The sequence below is a fragment of the Podarcis pityusensis genome (assembly GCF_964106645.2).
Source record: "Podarcis pityusensis genome assembly, chromosome: 7".
Taxonomy (NCBI): domain Eukaryota; kingdom Metazoa; phylum Chordata; class Lepidosauria; order Squamata; family Lacertidae; genus Podarcis; species Podarcis pityusensis.
In genome coordinates, this window is record NC_138031.1 from 88,824,767 (window position 1) to 88,845,783 (window position 21,017).

Genomic DNA, 21,017 nt, shown 5'->3' on the forward strand with positions numbered 1-21,017 from the left:
ATCTAGGAAGAGGAGGACTGGGGTGAGCCCCTAAATAGGGTATTGAGAAATTCAGCAAAGATGGGTGGGGTGGGGAAAATACCAACTTCAATGTGCATGGAAGGAATAATATCTCCCTTTACCTATACACATTTTGCATAAGGGCAGTAATTTCTCAAACTGATTACTAGAGCAAAAGAGTGCTCTTACAGAAAGCCTAATGCGGTTTACCTTTCCCCAGTACACTTTTCATTAATATAACTTACCTTCTGCCACACAAATTCCTGCTCCAAAGAGTTTGGCTTTCTAAAACTGTACATTTTATGAAGTCTAACATTATCAACTCAAGAAACCATACATAGGTGTACATATTTGTGGTGTGTGTGTTATACAAACCACCACACATACACACAACACACTTCCTTGAGCATACATACCTGTTAAATTTGTGACACCTGAAGGACTCAGATGCAACCACTGGCACGCATCATGATCAACACAAATATCAGCTGGGATATTGACATCAGGGTTTTCTTCACATGCTTGCCAGGGAGCTAATGTGATATCTACTTCATTATTGTATCCAATGGAGGTATCACTGCTAACACTTTCACCTACATAGCCAAAAGTGATGAGTAAAACAGTCATTTGAAAGAAGACATTTTTAAAACATATGCATACACAATAGTGACATCAGCATATTGTACCACAAATCACTAGCAAAGCAATAAACACCTCTTTTACTGAAACTCACTCTGTTCTCCTTCTCTGGGACTTCCATGTGATTGTTGCATGTCTGCTTTGAGATCTAATTGAGATGGAGGGTTGCTTGCCTGTGTGAAAAAAATACAGGAAATTGTTTGGACCACAATTTATTTTCTTATCAAATTGTCTCAAATTAATGGAGGCATGTACTTCCAAATAATTGCTGAAAACACTTGCAGATTAAGGGCTGGAACACATTATTTGGAGGACAGCAGTTGTTGCTAGCATCAGCTTCTTCCCACTTTTTGTGAGTTGGGCAGGGGATTGAGTGTATGCGTGGCAGCAGTAGCAGCTGGTGGGGCTGTGTGGGTGGTTGTAGGCACAGTGTTGGGAGCATTGGCTTGGCTTCACTGCTGTGTCACACTGTGTCACTCCTGCTGCCCTCCCCCTCCTCCTCTTGGTAATCAACAGCAACACAAATTGTTGGGAAAGTCAGGAGACCAAGAGCTCTGGTGAACTCAAAATCATGCACACTATTTTGTGCTATTTTGGCTGACTTAATGAAGACATTGCCCTAATAAGGATTTTTTCTCATGGCCCAAACCTTTACTTTTTAATGCACATTAAAACTTACTTCTTGGGCTGTATTTTCCTTGTTCATGGACCTCTCAGTTCCTTGAACACATTCAGCATCCAAAGTTAAGTTCTGTGAGCTTTCTGTTTTTCTAACTGTGAAATGGAAAGTAATATTTTAATTCTTTAAAAAATACTTCATTCAAATATTGGGATTATCAGTTAACAAATAAATATGACACGCTAATCAAGCCATTGTGTCAGCTATGCACTTAGACTATTTTATTCTAATTTCAATCCTCATGCACAAGATATTAGCATACTCTGGCAATCCAAAGTTTGCTTAAGTACAAAAAGCAATTTAGGGTGGAAAACCCTAATGGAGGTGGGGGAAAGTAATGAAAACAGACTAATGAGGATTAACTATGCTCAGTGGGTATGGAATGCTGACCATCTATTGAGGGACAGCACAGAAGCTTGGGTAGAGGGGCAATGAAATTGAGTGGCTGGGAATGGAGGAGAGATGAGAAAAAGAAAAAAAGGAAAAAACCTTGCCATTGTCATCATTATCCATTATATTGGATAATATTTCATAGAATCATAAAATTGTAGAGTTGGAAGTCCATCTAGTCTAACCCTCTGCAAGTCTTTGTTTACACTATTTTTAAATGTTTTCAGGGATGAAAGAGAGCTGGCCACAGCAATTAATGAAGAAATCCAAAATTGTCATGTAGCTTCAAATGATTTACAACAACTCTTTTGTGTTGTCGTGCCATTGGGCACCTCTTGTACATTGAGACTGGGCTGAAGCTTAGAGAATCCAACAATCTTGTGTTGTTATCCATTGTTTTAATCCCTACATTGCAGGCTGGGTTGAGAGAATAATATGCAGCAACCCTGCACTGGAGTTCACTTGTATATCCCGACTGCACGTTGGAGTGAATAGGTTAGCACTGCAACATATACCACTTTTAGTTAACATTGTGGCCCAGAGGTGAAGCTGAGACAAGTTTTGATTCCCAGCCAAAAATCCCCCATACCTCTCAGGTTGCAGCAAAGGTCAATCTGCTTATTTTGTCCCCCAGACCTCCTCCTCCATCAAACCAAACATTTGGTTGCATCCAAAATCTCCATGCTGCCTTGACTTGCATGCAGACTGGTTGTACTTTGAAACATTCAAAAACTATTTTTAAAATGTGCATGAATATGACTCAAGTTACTTCTGGGACTCCTATCCAACACTATCTTCGGACTCCCCTCTCCTTATAGACTCATGTGGTACAAGGGCAACATTTTGCTGCAGGCCCCACTTGCAATCCATTATTTAGCAAACCTCTCATAAAAAGTCTGGGTTACATATACAATATTATTAAGAGGAGGTACTTAAATGAAATGCTTTTTGGTGGGGGGAGGGCTAGAAGCGAGTAGGAATGCAAAAGCATTTTATTCTGCCTGCATTTTTAAGTGAATGGGCTTAATTTTATTCTCCCAAACTAATGCACTGATGGGAAAATAAAATCATCATTTGGGCCTCAATCTTCTCCAGATTTTACATTAGAGCTCACAGCTCCAAAAAGCACCGAAGTTTTTTTAAACACACACCCACCCAACCTGTAAACCACCCAGAGTGGCTGGGGAAACCCAACCAGATGGGCAGGATATATATAAAACAAAACAACAACAACAACAACAACAACAACAAGACAAAATGTGCTTGGAAATGAGTTTTTAAAAATAGCTTAATGCAAAAACAGGATGGAACAGAGTTATGAATGAACATGTGAAACTGGCTGGTCCATCCATCCCTGGGGAGGGAGGGGTGCCGCAAAACAGCCTATTAAGGAATAACCATGATGTTTTCACTTTTTTGTAAATAAGGAAAATAAACATGGAATACACTTGCAAATTGTTTTAACGTCATAGCTGATGCTAGTTAAATTATAAACCAAATAGTCAACATTAACTAAATTATTACATTATTTGTTGCATTAATATTAAAACATTTCAAATTTTTTTTTGCTTTAACCCGTTATATTTGTATTCCTCTCATGTCTTGAAACACTAGTTACCTAAAATGATATGACCACCAAAATTATTGAACATGGGATTAAAGGGATTCATAAACTCTATAGCATGATTTGCTGAAACTTGTACAGCTTATTCATTGTGAACTGAGAGCATACTCCCCCTCCCCAACATAGGCTTGCAAGTGCAGACAAGTCCTCCTGAATTCAGTGGGGTTTACTTCCAAGTCTGTGATCATGGGGTATAAACAGACAGACAGACTGGACTATATTAAAGCAGTTGATCGGTATTGTTGCAATGTAACAGACTAAAATTAATCTTCTTGCAAAGTTACCATTATAAGATATACTTTTATTACACAGTGAACATTGTGGTGAAAAATCACAGTTGTTGCCTTTTAAGAATTCTATTATACAACAGGCATAGTGATAAATTCATGGAGCTATGAGAACACAGCACTTGCCATTGTTGCACAAAACATTTCAAACCAAAACAAGAACTAACTTCCTCATTGAGGCAGTTCTTATTACTTCTAAATTACCTTGGAAAACGTCGGAATTACTTTGGTCTCTAATATCCGAGGTGCTACTACTTCGAGTTAATTGTTCTTGGTCTGAAAATGTGCCATTACATTCTGTTCCTTCTATATTTTCTGGCTGGCGATATTCAAGTCCTGTTCCATTTTCTGACTGTTGATATTCTTCAGCTTCTGTAGGTATTGGTACAAAACTATTTCAGTCATATGCCAATTACAAATGCCCATGCCTATAGCATCAATAACATTGTGAGACATTCAAACCATTAATACATTTGTACCTCATTATTAATTAGCAGAGAAAACAAAATAAAATGTTAACTATTAGGACTGATCTAACATGAATTTGGGAATCCTAGCTAATAGTTCTCTGCTTAAAATTATGGGAAGGGCTGTGATTTCAAGGCTAGAAAGGGTATGAGCAAAAGAGTTAACACATCTATTTGGATGCTGTTTCTTTCCTTCAAATCAAGCTCCCTATTTATAGTGGAAAAACAGAGTTGTGTAGTGTCTTTCACAACCTAAGTTTTGCTTTATTGCTTTAATAATCAGGGTGTTTTGAGTGAGTATACTCTGTGGTAATCCCCCAGTCTCTTAAAATCCGCACTCTCAATAACGTGCTGAGAAAGTGAATTCTGCAACCTGTTTAAATTATGCTTTTTGAGCAAATTTGTATACATTTCTTCAGTTTGCATCATTTATTCTCCTACTGTTGCTCTTGGGGAGGCGCAAAGAACCAAGCAGAACACTGATCTGCAATGTAAAACTTAAAGATTACTTTCAGGGATTATTATTCATATATATATAATATAATAATTATATTATTTAAAAATAATATCTAGAAGCTATTTCGCTTTTGCTGTGGCTCAATCACATTAACATGCACTGATATTTCTACCAAATATAAGCATGATTAGAGGAGTCCAGAATGTTAAAATATTTTCCTTCCCACCTGAACGGTTCACCCCAATGTTTCAGCTTGATATCTCATCTAGCTATTTGAAGTTTAACTGTTGGAGCCTCAGAAAATGCATCAGCATAAGATATGGTGGCATAGATTGAAATAGAAATGTGAAGTTTTGGATTCATCTGGTTCATGGCACAACTTGATTTGTGAACCCCACTTTAACCCCATGTTCTGTCTCATATGTATTTTGAATGCAGGGGGAAAATCCGTATTTCTAGAGTATGAGGTAATTAACAACAACAAACAGGAACTGTAGCAAATGTTTCCTTGGCCTAACATGTATATCCCAAAGAAGGTAGTTCCTTAACTTTGGAGGTTTTCATTTCCTTTAGTATTGTTGGTTTATGCTGGTAAGTACAAAGTACTTTTTTATTTTCTTCTTCCTTTATCTTTCTTATTATAGTAGTTTAGCTAAGATACCTTCCCTCAATTTACTATTTTGTCATCTTTGTATGTGTTTTCTTTAACTGGGCAAGCAGCCTGATAACTATGCTAATAGGCTATGCTATGTTAACATTTTTCTCTTGTGGGGATGCTACTTTATAATTTTGCAAGTTTCATAAAACCTTTAAATGTAATTCCCATTGTCATTCACATACTCAAATTCAATAGCCTGTGATCAAACAAAAATCTTTGTCAAATCTATATTAAAGAAGGACCTGAGTTACAAAACTGCTTTGCCACTTTGCCATCAACAGATTTAGGAAGTGTCATAGATGCAGCAATTCCAACAACTCCAGTGCACTTACATTTCAGCTGATTAGAAAGTCAGCTTAATTTTTAGGATTCTTACAAAGCAAAACATACCTAACTCCACACAACTAACAACAAAAAATTGTCATGAAGACTTGAGCTACGGAAATGACTGTACATGAAGATGGAGGCACATACAATAGCAAGAATGGGTGTATTTTAATTAAAATTGACCTAAAGAGGTCAAACATACAACAGACTTCATGGTCATAGATTCTTACACTTATTAGAAGTCAAATTGTTAGGCTTGCTAAAATTGTGGAGACAGCAGAGTTCATTACACAGAAGAACTTCTTTGAACCCCAGTTTTCCTTGGTGGCACTGTGGTCTAAATCACTGAGCTTAGGGCTTGCCGATTGGAAGGCCGGCGATGTGAATCCCCATGACGGGGTGAGCTCCCGTTGCTCGGGTCCCAGCTCCTGCCAACCTAGCAGTTCGAAAGCACGTCAAAGTGCAAGTAGATAAATAGGTACTGCTCCGGCGGGAAGGTAAACGGCATGTCCGTGCACTGCTCCGGTTTGCCAGAAGCGGCTTAGTCATGCTGGCCACATGACCTGGAAAAACTGTCTGCAGACAAACGCCGGCTCCCTCGGCCAGTAAAGCGGGATGAGCGCCGCAACCCCAGAGTTGTCCGTGACTGGACTTCAACTGTCAGGGGTCCTTTACCTTTACCTTTTCCCCCCTTGGAAAATCCACCCACACAGTCAATACACAAATGTCACCAAATGAACGTGAAGGTGGAGGGAATGAAGAGACAGTCATAATGCACATCTTAAAAGCAGAACTGGTGCAGTTGAGATTGCTCAAGAATAGGAGAACCAGGAGGAATTTGAAAAGGGCTATGAGATTAACAAGGAATCCTGAGAACTTGAAAGCTGCGCTACAGAATTTGGAACGTTAGGTGACAGATACTTGCATTTTGGGTAGAACTATGATATTACACACTACTATTTTTGACCAAAATACAATAATATAAATAAAGTTCAGAATACTGTGTGTATGACACAGGAAAACATGAATACAGAATACTGAGAAAAGAAGCAGCTTTAAATATCATACCTGAAAGTGTGTGAGAGTAAGAAGTGTAAGAGATACCAGGTAAGAAAGAGCTCACAGTATGAAGGAGTAGAGGTACACTTTTAGTGACTGGCAAAGCCTCACAGAGATGAGCGCAGTTGCTGATAGACTGACTTCGCTTAGCTTCCAGGGAGAAATAAAGTGACAAAAGTAAATTCAAAACAGTAATGCAATACTTCAGTTAGAAGGATACTTTATTTAGCAGAATATTGCATTTAAAGAAAAAGAGCGAGGGAACTGAGAAAATTCTTAAATGTGAATTCCCATGTACACGTGGCATTAATTTTCTATCAATGTAAATTAACAATGCAAAAGGAATTCATTAAAATGTAATCCACAAAAGTGCACATTGTTTACTGAAGATGCTACTTTTTTTAAAAAAAAAAAGACAGTTTACTAAACCTCTCACCAGAATGGATGCTAGAGCATATAAAAGATACTTCCTGCAGTCGTTCTACAGCCTGAATTATTCTAGACTTTTTTTTAAGTTGGCTAATTGCAAAAATGGTTCACTTGCAAGAAGTATTATTTGTCTTCGATGTGATTCATTTGTCTGTTGGTAATGTCAGAAGCATATTTTGTGCCCACATGGTCAGTTACTCTTGAGCAAATGGGCTATACCATCACCTAAGAATATGTGGATATCTGCAGGAAGATGACAGCAAATGCACACCAGTGGCGGGGGGACAATAAATATGATGGAAGGGCAAAATGGATCTGTCTGTCTTATTGGAACTTCTAATTTACTCTGTAGATTCTCTGTAAATAAATATATTTACTCAGAAAGTCTACCAATTTAACTAAGATTTATAACAAAGCAACTAATTTAAAAATTGAAACCTTAATTAAAATTTTCATTTTTTCCCCATTATGTTTCAAAATAATTATCTTCACAAAAACAAAAAAAGTTTGGTTTTTTCCAAATGGAGAGCAGTAATAGGAAAAATTTGTTCTCCATCTTTTGGAAGTAGGGTTTGTGCAGGTGGGAAGATTTGCATTTAGCATCTGAATGACAAGAAAAAATACAATAGTCAAAAACATTTCCTAGGGTGGAGATGCCACAACCTCTTAAACGTTTTGCCTATCATGCCCTTAGTAGAAGCACTGGAAACTAGCCAGAAAAGGGGAGCAAGATAATTTGATACAAGTTATATCAGAGCTTCCTTGAGAAATAGTTTAAGTAAAACAATCAAGATGGCTTAAGTGAGCAGGCTAATCTACACGCTCAGTGCAGTGAGGCAAGCAAGGGTATTTGGAAACAAGGTGTCCCAGCATTAGCCAATGTGGTTTTCTTCATAAGTTGTTGGACTACAGTTCCTATTTGCCCCAACCAGGATTGTCAATGAACAGGGATAATGGGAGTTGTAGTCCAACAACATCTGGAGGGATTGGATTGGATATCTCAGGGGTAGCCAGAGAGTGATGAGGAAACAGTGTTGAGTTGACAAGGAACCAATAGAAAAGTGAGATGAGAGTGAAGGTTAAAGACATATTAATGAGTGGGGGGAAATCTATCTGTACACCTTCAAGAGTAACCAGTGTAGATGTGTGCACATGCTAACAAAATTTTGAACACACTGTTAGAGGACCAGGAAAGTGATTTACCAGGAACTGGTACTAGCACATCAGGACCAACCCTTCACCAAGTGAAAGAAACTGAAAAATGTTTGAAAACACAAAGAACATTCTCATTCTCTCTCACTCCAGTAACCAACATGCAAAAGAGTTTACAAGCTTGTTTCAATGCATGTAAACTTGACATCCATAGTCTCTTTCTATGTCTCTTTCTGATTAATTATGAACTGCAAAATAAACTTGAGTAATAATAGTATTTTTATTACCGTATTTTTCGCACCATAGGGTGCACTGGACCATAGGGCGCACCCAGTTTTTAGGGGGGGAAATCAAGGAAAAAAATATTTCCCCCCCCCAGCCCCAAAGAGCAGCGTACAGGCTGCACACAACCTCTCCCTGACAGAGGGGTTGTGCGCAGCTATGGAAGAAGGCAAGGCAGCGCGCGGGATGGATCCCGCTCGCTGTTTTGGCTTCCCCTTTAGCCCCGTGCAGCCTCTCCTTGCCGGAGGGGTTGCGCGCGGCTATGGCACAAGCCTGCATTCGCTCCATAGGACGCACACACATTTCCCCTCAATTTTTGGAGAAGAAAAACTGCGTCCAATAGAGCGAAAAATACGGTATTTACTGAGATAAAGTGAGGTATATTTCTTAAAAGAAGGCTCAGGATTATTATGTTTAACTGAACATCCAAAGGTTTTAGAATATTACAGGAATGCTTATATTCAAGCTTCTTTTCTAAAACTATGAATTTATTCTGTGTATGCATGCTAATACTAATGTCTACATACTCCTAAATCCATATGACAAAAACTTACTTTTGTATACTACAGTGTTGATGGTTTCCAATTTCAACTTTCATTTTAGCTTGGCAAAAAGAAATATTTATTTAGGTATGAGGTTTCAGCAACTCACAGGTTCTTCTCCAACACTGTATATATTTGTGATATTCTTTTTTTCAAAAATGGAAATGTTTAACTTTAAAAATGTCATAAATACACCAAACAGTGCAGCTGGTTCTGCTACGTTTTTCATACTGCGTGTTCTTAATGAAATTCAGGTTTGATAAGCAATTCAGTGTTACATAGTTAGCTATCTGAAAAAAGACTGAAAGAGTAAACCATTTACTGACTTCATCGTTGAGGACAGATTATAATCAGAGGCTGCAGGTGGTAGTTTTAGGCTTGAATTCAGAGTAGCAAATGAAAAAGCTCCATCCATTTGTGGAAAGCCTGGCAATCCAGCAGAGGCTGCTACTCATGGAAGAGGGAAGAGAAACCATGTATTCATCCTTCTACCTACAGCCTCCTATGACACCTCAACCCTTCTTTTGGAGAGTTCTCCTACCCTCCAGGAGCTTAACAACAATAATCTCTCCAGGAATGAAATTTCACTTGTGAGATCTCTGGATCCAATCCTTAGTCATTAAACTACACTATGCCAGCTTTTAACATTATGCTGTGAACAAGTATCATTAACACGGTGAGTTGTAGGTTATATGGCACTGTAATAATAAACAAAAGGTCTCCAACCCTATATCAGGATACATAAGTTTCATAGGTTTACATCAGTGATGGCCAAACTTGGCCCTCCAGCTGTTTTGGGACTATAATTCCCATCATCCCTGACCACTGGTCCTGTTAGCTAGGGGTGATGGGAGTTGTAGTCCATCTGCAGACAAACTACCCTTATTCTACCACCTTCTAACTGAAGAGCCTGTTGCACCATAAGCATTTTCTATCATGAGGTCCCACCTCCAACAGAAGCAATGTCTGAATTTACCAACTGACTGATAGAAGTCTGGATGATTAAGAATGCATAGGTTATTGTTGGAATGGGAAACAAGGGATGAGTTGTTAAAGTCTGCTATGATGCACTGGGTGAGACAGATGACATAATATAGAATTAAGGGGGGGGGGATTGTGGAAAAGCTTGTTATACACTGAAATAGAACTTTATGAAGAGGATATATAGGTGGTTTCTAACCCAGAGCAAAGTACCAAAAATGTATAAATTGGAGCCAAGTACCTGTTGGAAATGTCAGGAAACGCAAGTTAGGTTCTATCATATGTGGTGGACTTGTAAATTAGCTAAAGATTTCTGGGAGATGATATATAATGAAATGAAAAAAAAATGCTGGATGGTATACGCTCAGAAATGAAAAAAGAGAACAACACCAACAAAGGAGGAATGGTAGAAGAAATTGATGGAATATGTAGAGTTAGCAAATTTAACTAATGTAATAAAAGAACAACAAGGAGATCTAAAGGAAGAGTGGAAAATGTTTGTAGAATATCTGAAGAATCACGGTAAATAAACTAAAACGTTAGCAGGACTAGAGTAAAAACAGTTTAAAGAAATAATGAGAAGGGAGAGAAAAAAATCTGAATTAAATAAATTATGCAGTACTATTGGGTAATCAAGAAGAACCATGGATTGGGGGGGAGGGGAAGTAGTTGATTATTGTATGGTTGTATTGATTGGAGTGTAAAAAAACGTGTATTGGAAAATTATATAAAAAAGATGATGATGTCTGGATGATTAAGGAACATGAAACCCCAACATGAAAAAGACCATTAGGTAAATGGGATTTCAGTGCACTTAAACAGATGACCTCAGGTGGGACCTGAGCTCCACCCAATGGTTGAAGCAAAATGGTCTTTTCTCTGCACATGTAACAGTGGCCTCAAGTGGGACCTAACATAGCTCACCCATCTAAGTTGGAACCTACAGGAAAGAAGAAAAGGGTTTGGGGAATGTGTAATAGCACACACCTCGCAATAGCCACTTCCAAAGAAGCAAATCTTATAATGCTTTACAAAGGTCCTGGGTCTACAAATTTCAAGCAAAGGAGCCTGCAGGGAAAATGTTGCCAATGTAGCTACTGCTCTAGCGGAATGAGCAAAAGCTTTAGTTAGTGCTGATAATTTAAGGCCGGTGTAAGCTAAATAAATATAAGCCTTAAGCCACCCAGCCTAAGTAGATGTGGACACCTTCCAGCTCAGGGAAGAAGAGTGGGGAAAAAACAAAACGGGAATCCAACTGGTGGAATGGCTTAGTCCTAGAAATCTACACCTTTAATTGCCAGGACACACCTAATGACTGCTAGGAGTTTTCAGAAGTGTGGACAGAAAGAAGTCAGCTACTGCTGACTGTGGAAGCGAGATAATTCCAAGGGGGGGGGGCTAATTTGAAGGATGTTATTCCATCCTTATGGAATAACACAAAGGTTCTTGTTCACTGAAAGGGCATTAAGCTCAGATATTATTCAAGCTGAGGTGACAACAACCAAAAACAACACTTTGAAGGAAAGCAAGAAAGAGGCGCAGATTTCAAGGCCCAAAATGCAGCTTCTGCCAGACTGATAGTACAGTGTGTAAACCCTAAGAGGGGAACCTGTACTGAACACTAAGAGATTTTAAGATAGCTCCACAAAGAAAATGTTGAAGGAAAGGGTGAGAACTGAGAGGCACAGATGGGAAAATGAATAAAACAAAGCTACAAGCTTGAACCCATAAAGTTGCAGAGGTAGGAAGGAACCAGTTCAGTGAAGGCAAAATCAGAAACAGGGGGTTCCAAAAGAGGAAGCAACCTTTTATATTGTTTTGTGTAGTGATTTTGCCTTCAACCACTAAGTGAAGCTCATATCCCACCTGAGGTGACTGTTACATGCACAGAGAAAGAATGTTTAATTTCCCCCATTATCTCAACAGCAAAGGTCCAGTGCCTCACAGTCACACCCACCATGGTAGAGATAGCTGAACCAGAAACACTCACATGGTTGTTAGATCATGTACACTGTGCCAAATGGCAATTAGCTCAGGGTGGGGGAGGGGGCTGTCAGACACCTAGAAGGCCATGCATCAAGGGCATGCAGGTACAGTCTCAGGTGTGCGACTCCATGAACAAAAATAATAATAAAAAAGAGTAATTACAAGGCAAGTCACATACTCAAACCACCCAGTATCAAATAGCAGAAACACATTCCAATTACTATGAACATAAAATCACCAACATTTAAATTTTTTATTGATGATGATGATATTAAATTGCCTGTGCCTAACCTGTTGCTCTCTGACGCACTACATTCCTTGCTTTCTCAACTCCTGGTACTCCTGAGGTGGTAGCACTCCTAAACCTCATTGGTTCCACAACTTCAGGATGATTTCTCCAGCTTAAAGAAAATGATCTTCCAACTGTAGTTCCCTTCTGAGGTTCCAAATTGCCACCTTTCAAATAATGGAATACAGAGGGAAAGTAACTGCACTGTGTTTTATAATGAAAACAATTCAAAAGGAAAGATTCTAAATGAACAAATTCATCTAGTTCAGGAACATAACATCAGTTGATGCATCTCAGATTGAAAAAGAGACGAGAGGATGAATAAATATTATAAGCAGGCTCTTGATTCAGGGAAGGCATTTCAAGATAGTGATTCAACCAATGAGCAAAGGCTATTTTGGAAATTAACAAGGAGAATATGCAGGAGATGCATTCAGTGGATCTTCTTCATAGAAATTAGCATTCATTAAGAATTCTCAAAATATCAAACACACGGACAAGACATTCATTTGAATGTTGGCGAAAAGTAACACTTCAGCATATTCATGCCCAAGTTCTTATACAAAAAAATACAAAGTGTGGCGGAAGAATGAAAAATATTAATCCCTTGTAGCACGGGAAGTGAGAGAAGCCACCTCTTCACTTTCTTCAAACACTAGTGTTTTAGGAAAGCAATTATGACCATTCACACTTTCCACAGTAAACATATATATATATATATATTGATAAATATTAGTGTGTCTGTAAGCAGATGGCTGCATACTGGGGAGCCACAGACACATTCTTCTGTGTGCTTACAGACATGCATCTTACTGTTACAAATATTTGCTGCAGAGACATATTGAGAATATACAGCCACCCACTTGCTACAAAAAGGGTAGGTATTCATAATGGCACAGTCTGCTAACTTATGGGGGTATGATGTCCCAAAGACAAAGAAATCAGTCAAATATATAAAACGGGCTCGAAATGTACTTTTGGCAAATATATAATTCTTTAACTAAGCCTATTCCTGAAAGAGGATGTTCCATATTTTCATATAATAGAACATTTCAAATTAGCAGTGACAATTAATAATAATAATAATTTATGTATTCATTCATACATACATACATACATACCCCTCCCATCTGGCTGGCCTTCCCCAGCCACTCTGGGAGGCTCCCAACATAATATTAATAATAACAATAATAATAACAAGATAAAGCATCAAACATTAAAAACTTCCCTAAACAGGGATGCCTTCAGATGTCTTCTAAAAGTCAGATAGTTGTTTATTTCCTTGACATCTGGTGGGAGGGTGTCCCACAGGATGGGAGCCACTATTGAGAAAGCCCTTTGCCTGGTTCCCTGTAACCTCATTTCTTGCAGTGAAGGTGAGTAAAAGGTGCCATCCAACTGTCCACCAGAAGGCCCTCATGCTGGACCTCTGTGTCGAGGCTGAACGATGGGGGTGGAGACGCTCCTTCAGGTATACTGGGTCGAGGCCATTTAGGGCTTTAAAGGTCAGCATCAACACTTTTAATTGGGCTCGGAAACGTACTGGGAGCCAATGTAGGTCTTTCAGGTCCGGTGTTATGCGGCCACTCCCAGTCACCAGTCTAGCTGCCACATTCTGGATTAGTTGTAGTTTCCGGGCCACCTTCAAAGGTAGCCCCACGTAGAGCGCACTGCAGTAGTCCAAGTGGGAGATAACTAGAGCATGCACCACTCTGGCGAGACAGTCTGCAGGCAGGTGGGGTCTCAACCTGCATACCAGATGGAGCTGGTAGACAGCTGCCCTGGATACAGAATTGACCTGCGCCTCCATGGACAGCTGTGAGTCCAAAATGACTCCCAGGCAGCACACCTGGTCCTACAGGGGCACAGTTACCCCATTCAGGACAAGGGAGTCCTCCACACCCACCTGTCGCCCCAAAACAGTACTTTTGTCTTGTCAGGATTCAACCTCAATCTGTTAGCCACCATCCAACCTCCAACCGCCTCCAGACACTCACACAGGACATTCACCGCCTTCACTGGTTCTGATTTAAAAGAGAGGTAGAGCTGGGTATCATCCTCTTACTGATGACACCCAGCCCAAACCCCCTGATGATCCCTCCCAGCGGCTTCATATAGATGTTAAAAAGCACGGGGGAGAGGACAGAACCCTGAGGCACCCCACAAGTGAGAGCCCAGGAGTCTGAACACTCATCCCCCAACACCACTTTCTGGACACGACCTGGGAGGAAGGAGCAGAACCACTGTATTAACAGGGCCCCCAGCTCCTCTAGATGGTCCAGAAGGATGTCATGGTCAGTGCTATCAAAGGCGACTGAGAGATCCAGCAGAACTAGGAAACAGCTTTCACCTTTATTCCGAGCCTGCCAGAAATCATCAACCAGAACGACCAAGGCAGTTTCAGTCCCATGATGAGGCCTGAATCCCGACTGGAAGGGATCTGAATAGGCATGCCTGGAGTTGTTCAGCAATCACCTTGCTCAAGAAAGGAAGATTTGAGACTGGGTGATAGTTGGCCATATTGGCCGAGTCCAAAGATGTGTTTTTGAAGAAGCAGTTTACTAACTGCCTCTTTCAGCGGTTCTGGAAAGGCTCCCTCACAGAGGGAAGCATTCACCACCCCGCAGAGCCCATCACCCAGCCCTTCCCGACTCGCTTTTATGAGCAAGGATGGGCAAGGATCAAGGAGACAGGTGGTTGGTTTCACTCGTCCAAGCAGCCTGTCCACATCCTTAGAGGTAACAGATTGGAATTGATCCCATGCAACTTGACTAGACAGGACTCTAGCACTCTCCTGCCCTGGCCCTGCTCCCACAGTGGAGTCCACCTCTTTCTGAATCTGAGCAACTTTATTTGCAAAAAAACTTTGCAAAAACATTGCAGAAGATCTTGCGGTCCTTACTGGGCCCCGATGGCAAAGGTGGTTCTGTTAAATTGTGAACCACCTGAAAGAGTCTCCTGCTGCCGTTTTCTGCAGATGCAATAGAAGCGGTGAAGAAGGTCCTCTTTGCCGTTGCTATTGCCACTTGGTAGGCTCGACTCTGAGTCTAACCAGTGTCTGGTCTGATTCAGAATGAGTTTTCCACCACCAGCGCTCTACCCGTCTCAGCAATTGTTTCATCACCCTCAGCTCTGGGGAAAACCACAGGGCTGTCTGGGCTCCATGCAATCGGAGAGGACACTTCAGAGCCAGACAGTCAATAGCCCTGGTTAACTCTGCATTCCAGTGGGCTACCAGGGAATCAGCTGAAAGGCCATCAACATGGGATAAAGCATCCCCTACCATATCTGGAAACCATTTGGATCCATTAAGTGGCAGGGAACACCAGGTCACACATGTCCGTGATTATGAGTTGGCCCAATTTATTCAGGGACAGCTTTCCATGAAGTCCCGAGTGGCCCCTTGTTGTGTCGGCATGGATGTTAAAATCCCCTAGGACAACCAAACTGGGTGTCTCCAGGAGAACAGCCGCCATGACCTGAAGCAGCTTGGGCAGGGAATCCTTGGTGCAGCGGGGAGGTCGGTAAACCAGAAGAAATCCTGTACTGCCCCTATTGCCCAACTTCCAGAACACTCAGAAAACTGGGTCTTCCCAATAGGACGCCTGGTGAAAGTAAATGACTTCCTAAAAATAACTGCCATCCCCCTTCCTGCCCACATGACCTGGGTTGCTGTGTGTAAGAGAAACCTGGTGGAGAAGCAGCGGCAAGAACAGTCCCATCTGCTTCATCCAACCAAGTCTCTTTTACACATGCCAGATCAAGTCGTGGTTGACAGCAGTCTTATGAATCATTGAACTGGCACTGCACAGCAGCACCTTCAGGTCATGTGGGTCTCCCTTGCTGATTCCAGTATCCTTCTGGTCAAGACCAGACCTGGTTAGTCTTCAAACAATGACTAAACCTGCCTCCTTGGTAATGATGTGGTTTGGTTTTAGCATAGCTCCTCCTCCAGCCCGTGATCACTATGACTGGGTGTCCCAGTGCATCCCTCCGTGTGGAACCCAGCCACAGCCATTCTGTTGGCTGGGGCCCCCTCCCAGGCAGCCCTGAACCTCTCCCCTTAAGAACAGAACACAAACCATACAATAAACCAATAAAACAGTAGAACCGCCCCCCAAAAAACCAATAATAAAAATTTACAATTATACTAAAATTAAACAAATCCCCAGTCCCAACCAAACATCCATCCCACCCCCAACAAAACAAAAATAAAATTCAAAACATCACAGATTAAAAACTATTTAAAACACCTTAAAACATTTAAAAGCATCCTCAACATTTGCCCCAACCCCAGAGACAAGACAAAAGTACTGCTTCTGAAAACATCCCATTGTACAAGAAGTATACAATGTAGATAAACTTAAACTAGGCTTTGAAAGGTGTTTTAATTTAAATGAGGATATAAAAGCTATCTGTTCTTCAGATAGTAGAAGAACTGCTCATACGTACTGGAGAATCCCAGTTCCAATTATATTAGCCATTGAGTAGATAAGAATAGGTAAACAGGAGTTTCACTTTCTGATTCTGAAGTGCACAGAGAACCCATCTTAACTCATGATACTAACAAAGCATTTCAAACTTCAGTTGTTTTTATGTAGACGGGAAATTGCAAAAACCGCATCACAGAAATACAACATGTATATGATCACTGTACTTATAATTTTATGTATATAATTTAATATAAATGATTGTGTTCAAATTCAGGTTAAAATTAAAGTTCCAGCACTTCAGCCGCTGCTAAGTTTCCAACACAGACATTCAGATAAGCTACATACTTCTTGCCTACACTCAGTTTGAATATATTTTGCTCTTTATTTAACGCTACATCCGATCAGCTTCAAGACACATGAAAATCTCCTGATTTTGTGTGAGCTCATTTACTCTATGCCAATCAAAGCTTGAGAATTAAGTCATAAAAGCTGGTACTTCATTTGCTGCTGTCAGGACAGTAGACGAAGAATGTATGCTGAGTTGCAAAAAACACGGCTGAGTGAAGTAAGGCTGAAGGAAGATGAAGTGCAGGAGAAAATAGAAAGTAACTTGGGGTTAACTTTGCAATATAGCAGTAGATTAACATTTATTATACATAATATATAATCATATTTGCTGTGACTGACAAGCTCTTACAGCTAAACACACACAACTGTTAGAATTTTAACTGAATCAAGGTTTACCTTTTCCTCGTTGTATTTTCTCTTTTTGCTCACTTAGCTTATCCAGTGGCAGATTGGTCATTTCAACACCATACACTGTCCTTGCCAAAACAGATGTAAGAGAATCCATTATGTTAGTCCATTCAGTTATTAGTTCTTCCCAATCTGTAAGGGATGACAGCACACGCAGTAACTCATCCCAGAGCTCTCGAGATATATAAACACTCAGATTAGCACGAACCCAGGCCACAATGAGTGTCTGTGTTGGGGAGACAAGAAAGGGGATTAGAGTGGTGAATAAGTTGACTTTTCATCTAGAATTTGACAATAGAAAAAAGGATACATTTGCAAGCAAAGGTAACCCCCCAACAGTCAAGGCAGCATCACTAATCCATGTTCTAGATTCCAAGGGAATAAAAAAAGTTGCACTCAGAAGTAGTAACTTTTCCACAGCCTAAAAGCTTGTTCCATTATCTATTTTTGCAGTCTGAAATGTTTCAAATGTAATATAGGCTATTCATTCAATCCATTTATTCATATTCTGACCAATAACTCCTAATTCTCCTTCTTAAGATACAAGACCTATAATACATTATTTGCAATTAAATTGCCAAAAACTATTCAGAACAAAGGAAGGCACTCAGAGTAGAGTCTTTGGAATTGTTGAACCTAACTTAGCCATGTTAATTAATTTCAATAGATTTCAATATTTCAATATTTCCATACCCTTTAAGCATTCCTGTACTTTATTTTCTAATTCCAATTTTTAGACAATTCTTGTTTTAATATAATGGAGTTATTAAGTTCAGCTGAACACTACTGCTACCAGCCTATCATTTTCCCAAGGAACAACATTACACTCTTTTTTTCTTACTAAAAATCTTTCTGCTCTAACTCTCACACTGTTAGAGGCAGTTTTCACACACAGGAAAAGTTAAGCACTCTGTAATTACAATTATTTCAAGATGACGGCTCATACCCGAAACAATAATCCTGCTAAACTTTGAGCAAATGTATCCTTTACTTGGTTCTCTTTTGATCTATTCATGACAACTTCTGTTATCTTAAGTAGTATCTGTAGCATTTGCTCCCTAAGACAAAATAGAAAAACCACATGTTAAGAAATAAATCCCATAATTTTATTTTACATATGAAAAATACACAAAATATATTAACAAATGTGATGCTCAGAATAATAACTACATTCCCTCAGAATAATTTTGGCACTGCCATGGTGTTCCAAAAAAGATCATTTGGGTTCTGCAGAAGACATTTACGTGCATGTAAACATCCCGTGGGACTTGAGCCCTCCTGGTGGGTGAATCACTGCTCCAAATGGAATTCTCAAAAGAAAGGAGACACAGAACAGTGACAGCCAACCAAAACCAGAAGAATGAATAAATAACAACAAAGAAAAGGAGAGAAGGCTCCGGTAATATGTTGTGTGTGTAGAAAAACAACAAAGCCAGGCAGCTCAAGGCAAAGTCCCATACTGCAGAGTGAGGCCCTGAAGTCACCTGTTTACATGCACAGAAATCCTCTTTGCAAGAATGAACCCAAACGGTCTTTTCTCTGTACATGTAATGGAGACCGCAGGTGGGACACAGCGGTGACCCATGCAAGGCAGAAAACTACCAAAGAAACAAACAAGGAAAAGGCTGCCTAGTGATTGGGCAGGCTGGGCATTTTGTAGTGCTTGATAAAAGTACTGGCTTTGGTCCAGGTGGAAGCTCTACAAATTTCTTGCGATGCAGCATTCAGAGAAAATCCTGCCTGTAGCACTAGCTGAATGAGAATCTTTTTGTAGATGGTGGCAATGTAAGGCAGGTGCAAGTTAAGAAATACAGGCCTTAAGTCACCTAGTCAAAGTAGAAGTGAACACTTTCCAGCATAGGAAAGAATGGAAAGTGGGGGAATGAGAATATCTGACTGGCAGAAGGACTTGATTTAATAAATATACACCTTCAATGCACTTCACACATCCAAGGAATGCCAGGCTTTTTCTGGGGGGTGAGGTGAACAGAAGATGGACAGAAAGAAAAAAAGGGTCTGCTCCTGCTTGACGTGCCTGTAGGAACATGCAGACAGGCCTCTACTGGTTATGGTGGCTGCTAAGGGCAAGTCTCCTTTGCGCCTTCTGTTCTGAGATACGCGGAGCAGATCTAGTTCTTGGGGAAGGGGGGGGAGGACTCTGGCCAACTCACTTGGCTGCTGCCCAGATTCTAACACACCTGACACTTGCCTCTGTTCACTGCTACCTTGCTCCTGTTCTTCTTCACCCATTATTTCCAACTCCTCTCCTTTTCTTCTGGGGTGTGACCTGTCTCGAACCACCAGTCCAAGACCTCGTTCTCTTCCCCTTCCCATTCTCTGGAATGCTCTTGGGGTGGTGGTCTCTACCACCACTCCTCCTCTTCCTCCTCCGGCCAGTCCCTGACATTACCTGTGTTGTGTTCTGATCCATGTATATGACACACTAAGTCTATGCCAATAAAGGAGATTGATTGATTGATTGATACTGTAAAGCACCCTGTGATCCTTGGATGAAGTGTGGTATAGAATTGAAATAATAATAATTAAAAAACACTGATGATTCCAAAGAGGAATTTCAAAAATTCCATTTGGAGCAGCAATTTTGTCTTCAACCACTAGGTGGAGCACAAATCCAAGGTGAGGACACTTACTTGCCCAGAGAAAGATTGATATCACAACCCGAACAAAGGAAAATAGCACTTTCCATGCATTTTTTAAGTATGCTTATTAGATATGGAAAATAATAAATCAACACAGTAAAAAGACACTCTGTATCCATGAAGAACTGCATTAAACCAGAAGTTAGAAACCTCCAGCCTATGGGCCAAATTTGGCCTGCCAGGTCTCCAACGACCCCCATGTAGATAATATATTTTTGGAGATCTTTCCCTTTTAGAGTTAAAGATGGGGGGGGGGGGGACAACAACCAAATGTCATGATTTCAAAACTTATTTCTATGTAGAAAATTTCAGATAGGGTTGTAAAAAAAGAAGGTACAGTATGTTTTATAAATTTATACATGTTTTAAAATTCTGAAATATTCAATGCTGGCAGCCGAGCCTACTTAGAAATAAGAGCCGTTAAGTTCAACGGGACTTGTTCCTAGGCAGACTCAATGTTTTAGATCCTTTTTGATATATGTTGCGCATGTCACACATAGAGGAAATACATTAAAAACATACCATGTCTTTTTATTCATTGGAAGATCCATAATCATGCGCCTGAATATACTCAAAACTGCTCTGCATGCACCAACTTGCTCCTTCAGGAGTGCAGGTATTTCAGTACATGGCTCCAATAAAAATACATTTGCAGAGTTTGTCAAGAATACCTTAATATTTTGAAGGAAGGAAAGAAGAAACAAAGGGGATGGTGAGAAGAATAGAAATCAACAAATTTTATTCAGTTATTCTAATGTTAAACTACATCCTGTTCAGAACACTTAACATGGATTCTCACAACCACAAACAGGAAAGACCCTTTACATTCCTTTTATGGGAAAAGGCATACAGAGTTTGGTTTTCAAAACGTTTTGGGACCACTCACCACCATATTTCATCCTAGTGGGATATATGATTGC

General features: G+C 40.1%; 1 protein-coding gene across 9 annotated transcripts in view; it reads right to left on the reverse strand.

Moving 5' to 3' along the window:
* RALGAPA2 (Ral GTPase activating protein catalytic subunit alpha 2) overlaps positions 1 to 21,017 on the reverse strand; it is a 203,734-nt gene that overhangs the window by 136,785 nt on the left and 45,932 nt on the right. For 7 of the 9 annotated variants that reach the window (XR_013989159.1, XM_081015117.1, XM_081015124.1 and 4 more), the window contains 9 exons: positions 20,620 to 20,768; positions 18,384 to 18,495; positions 17,426 to 17,663; positions 12,251 to 12,415; positions 6,597 to 6,737; positions 3,824 to 3,991; positions 1,319 to 1,413; positions 734 to 812; positions 417 to 593 (listed from right to left, as the gene is read on the reverse strand). Coding sequence is in view for 8 of the 9 variants with exons in the window: in XM_081015117.1 (XP_080871243.1) it covers positions 417 to 593; positions 734 to 812; positions 1,319 to 1,413; positions 3,824 to 3,991; positions 6,597 to 6,737; positions 12,251 to 12,415; positions 17,426 to 17,663; positions 18,384 to 18,495; positions 20,620 to 20,768 (1,324 nt within the window). In the remaining variant the exon portion in view is untranslated. The remainder of the gene's footprint in view (positions 1 to 416; positions 594 to 733; positions 813 to 1,318; positions 1,414 to 3,823; positions 3,992 to 6,596; positions 6,738 to 12,250; positions 12,416 to 17,425; positions 17,664 to 18,383; positions 18,496 to 20,619; positions 20,769 to 21,017) is intronic. The other 2 variants (XM_081015118.1, XM_081015123.1) reach the window with 2 other exon arrangements.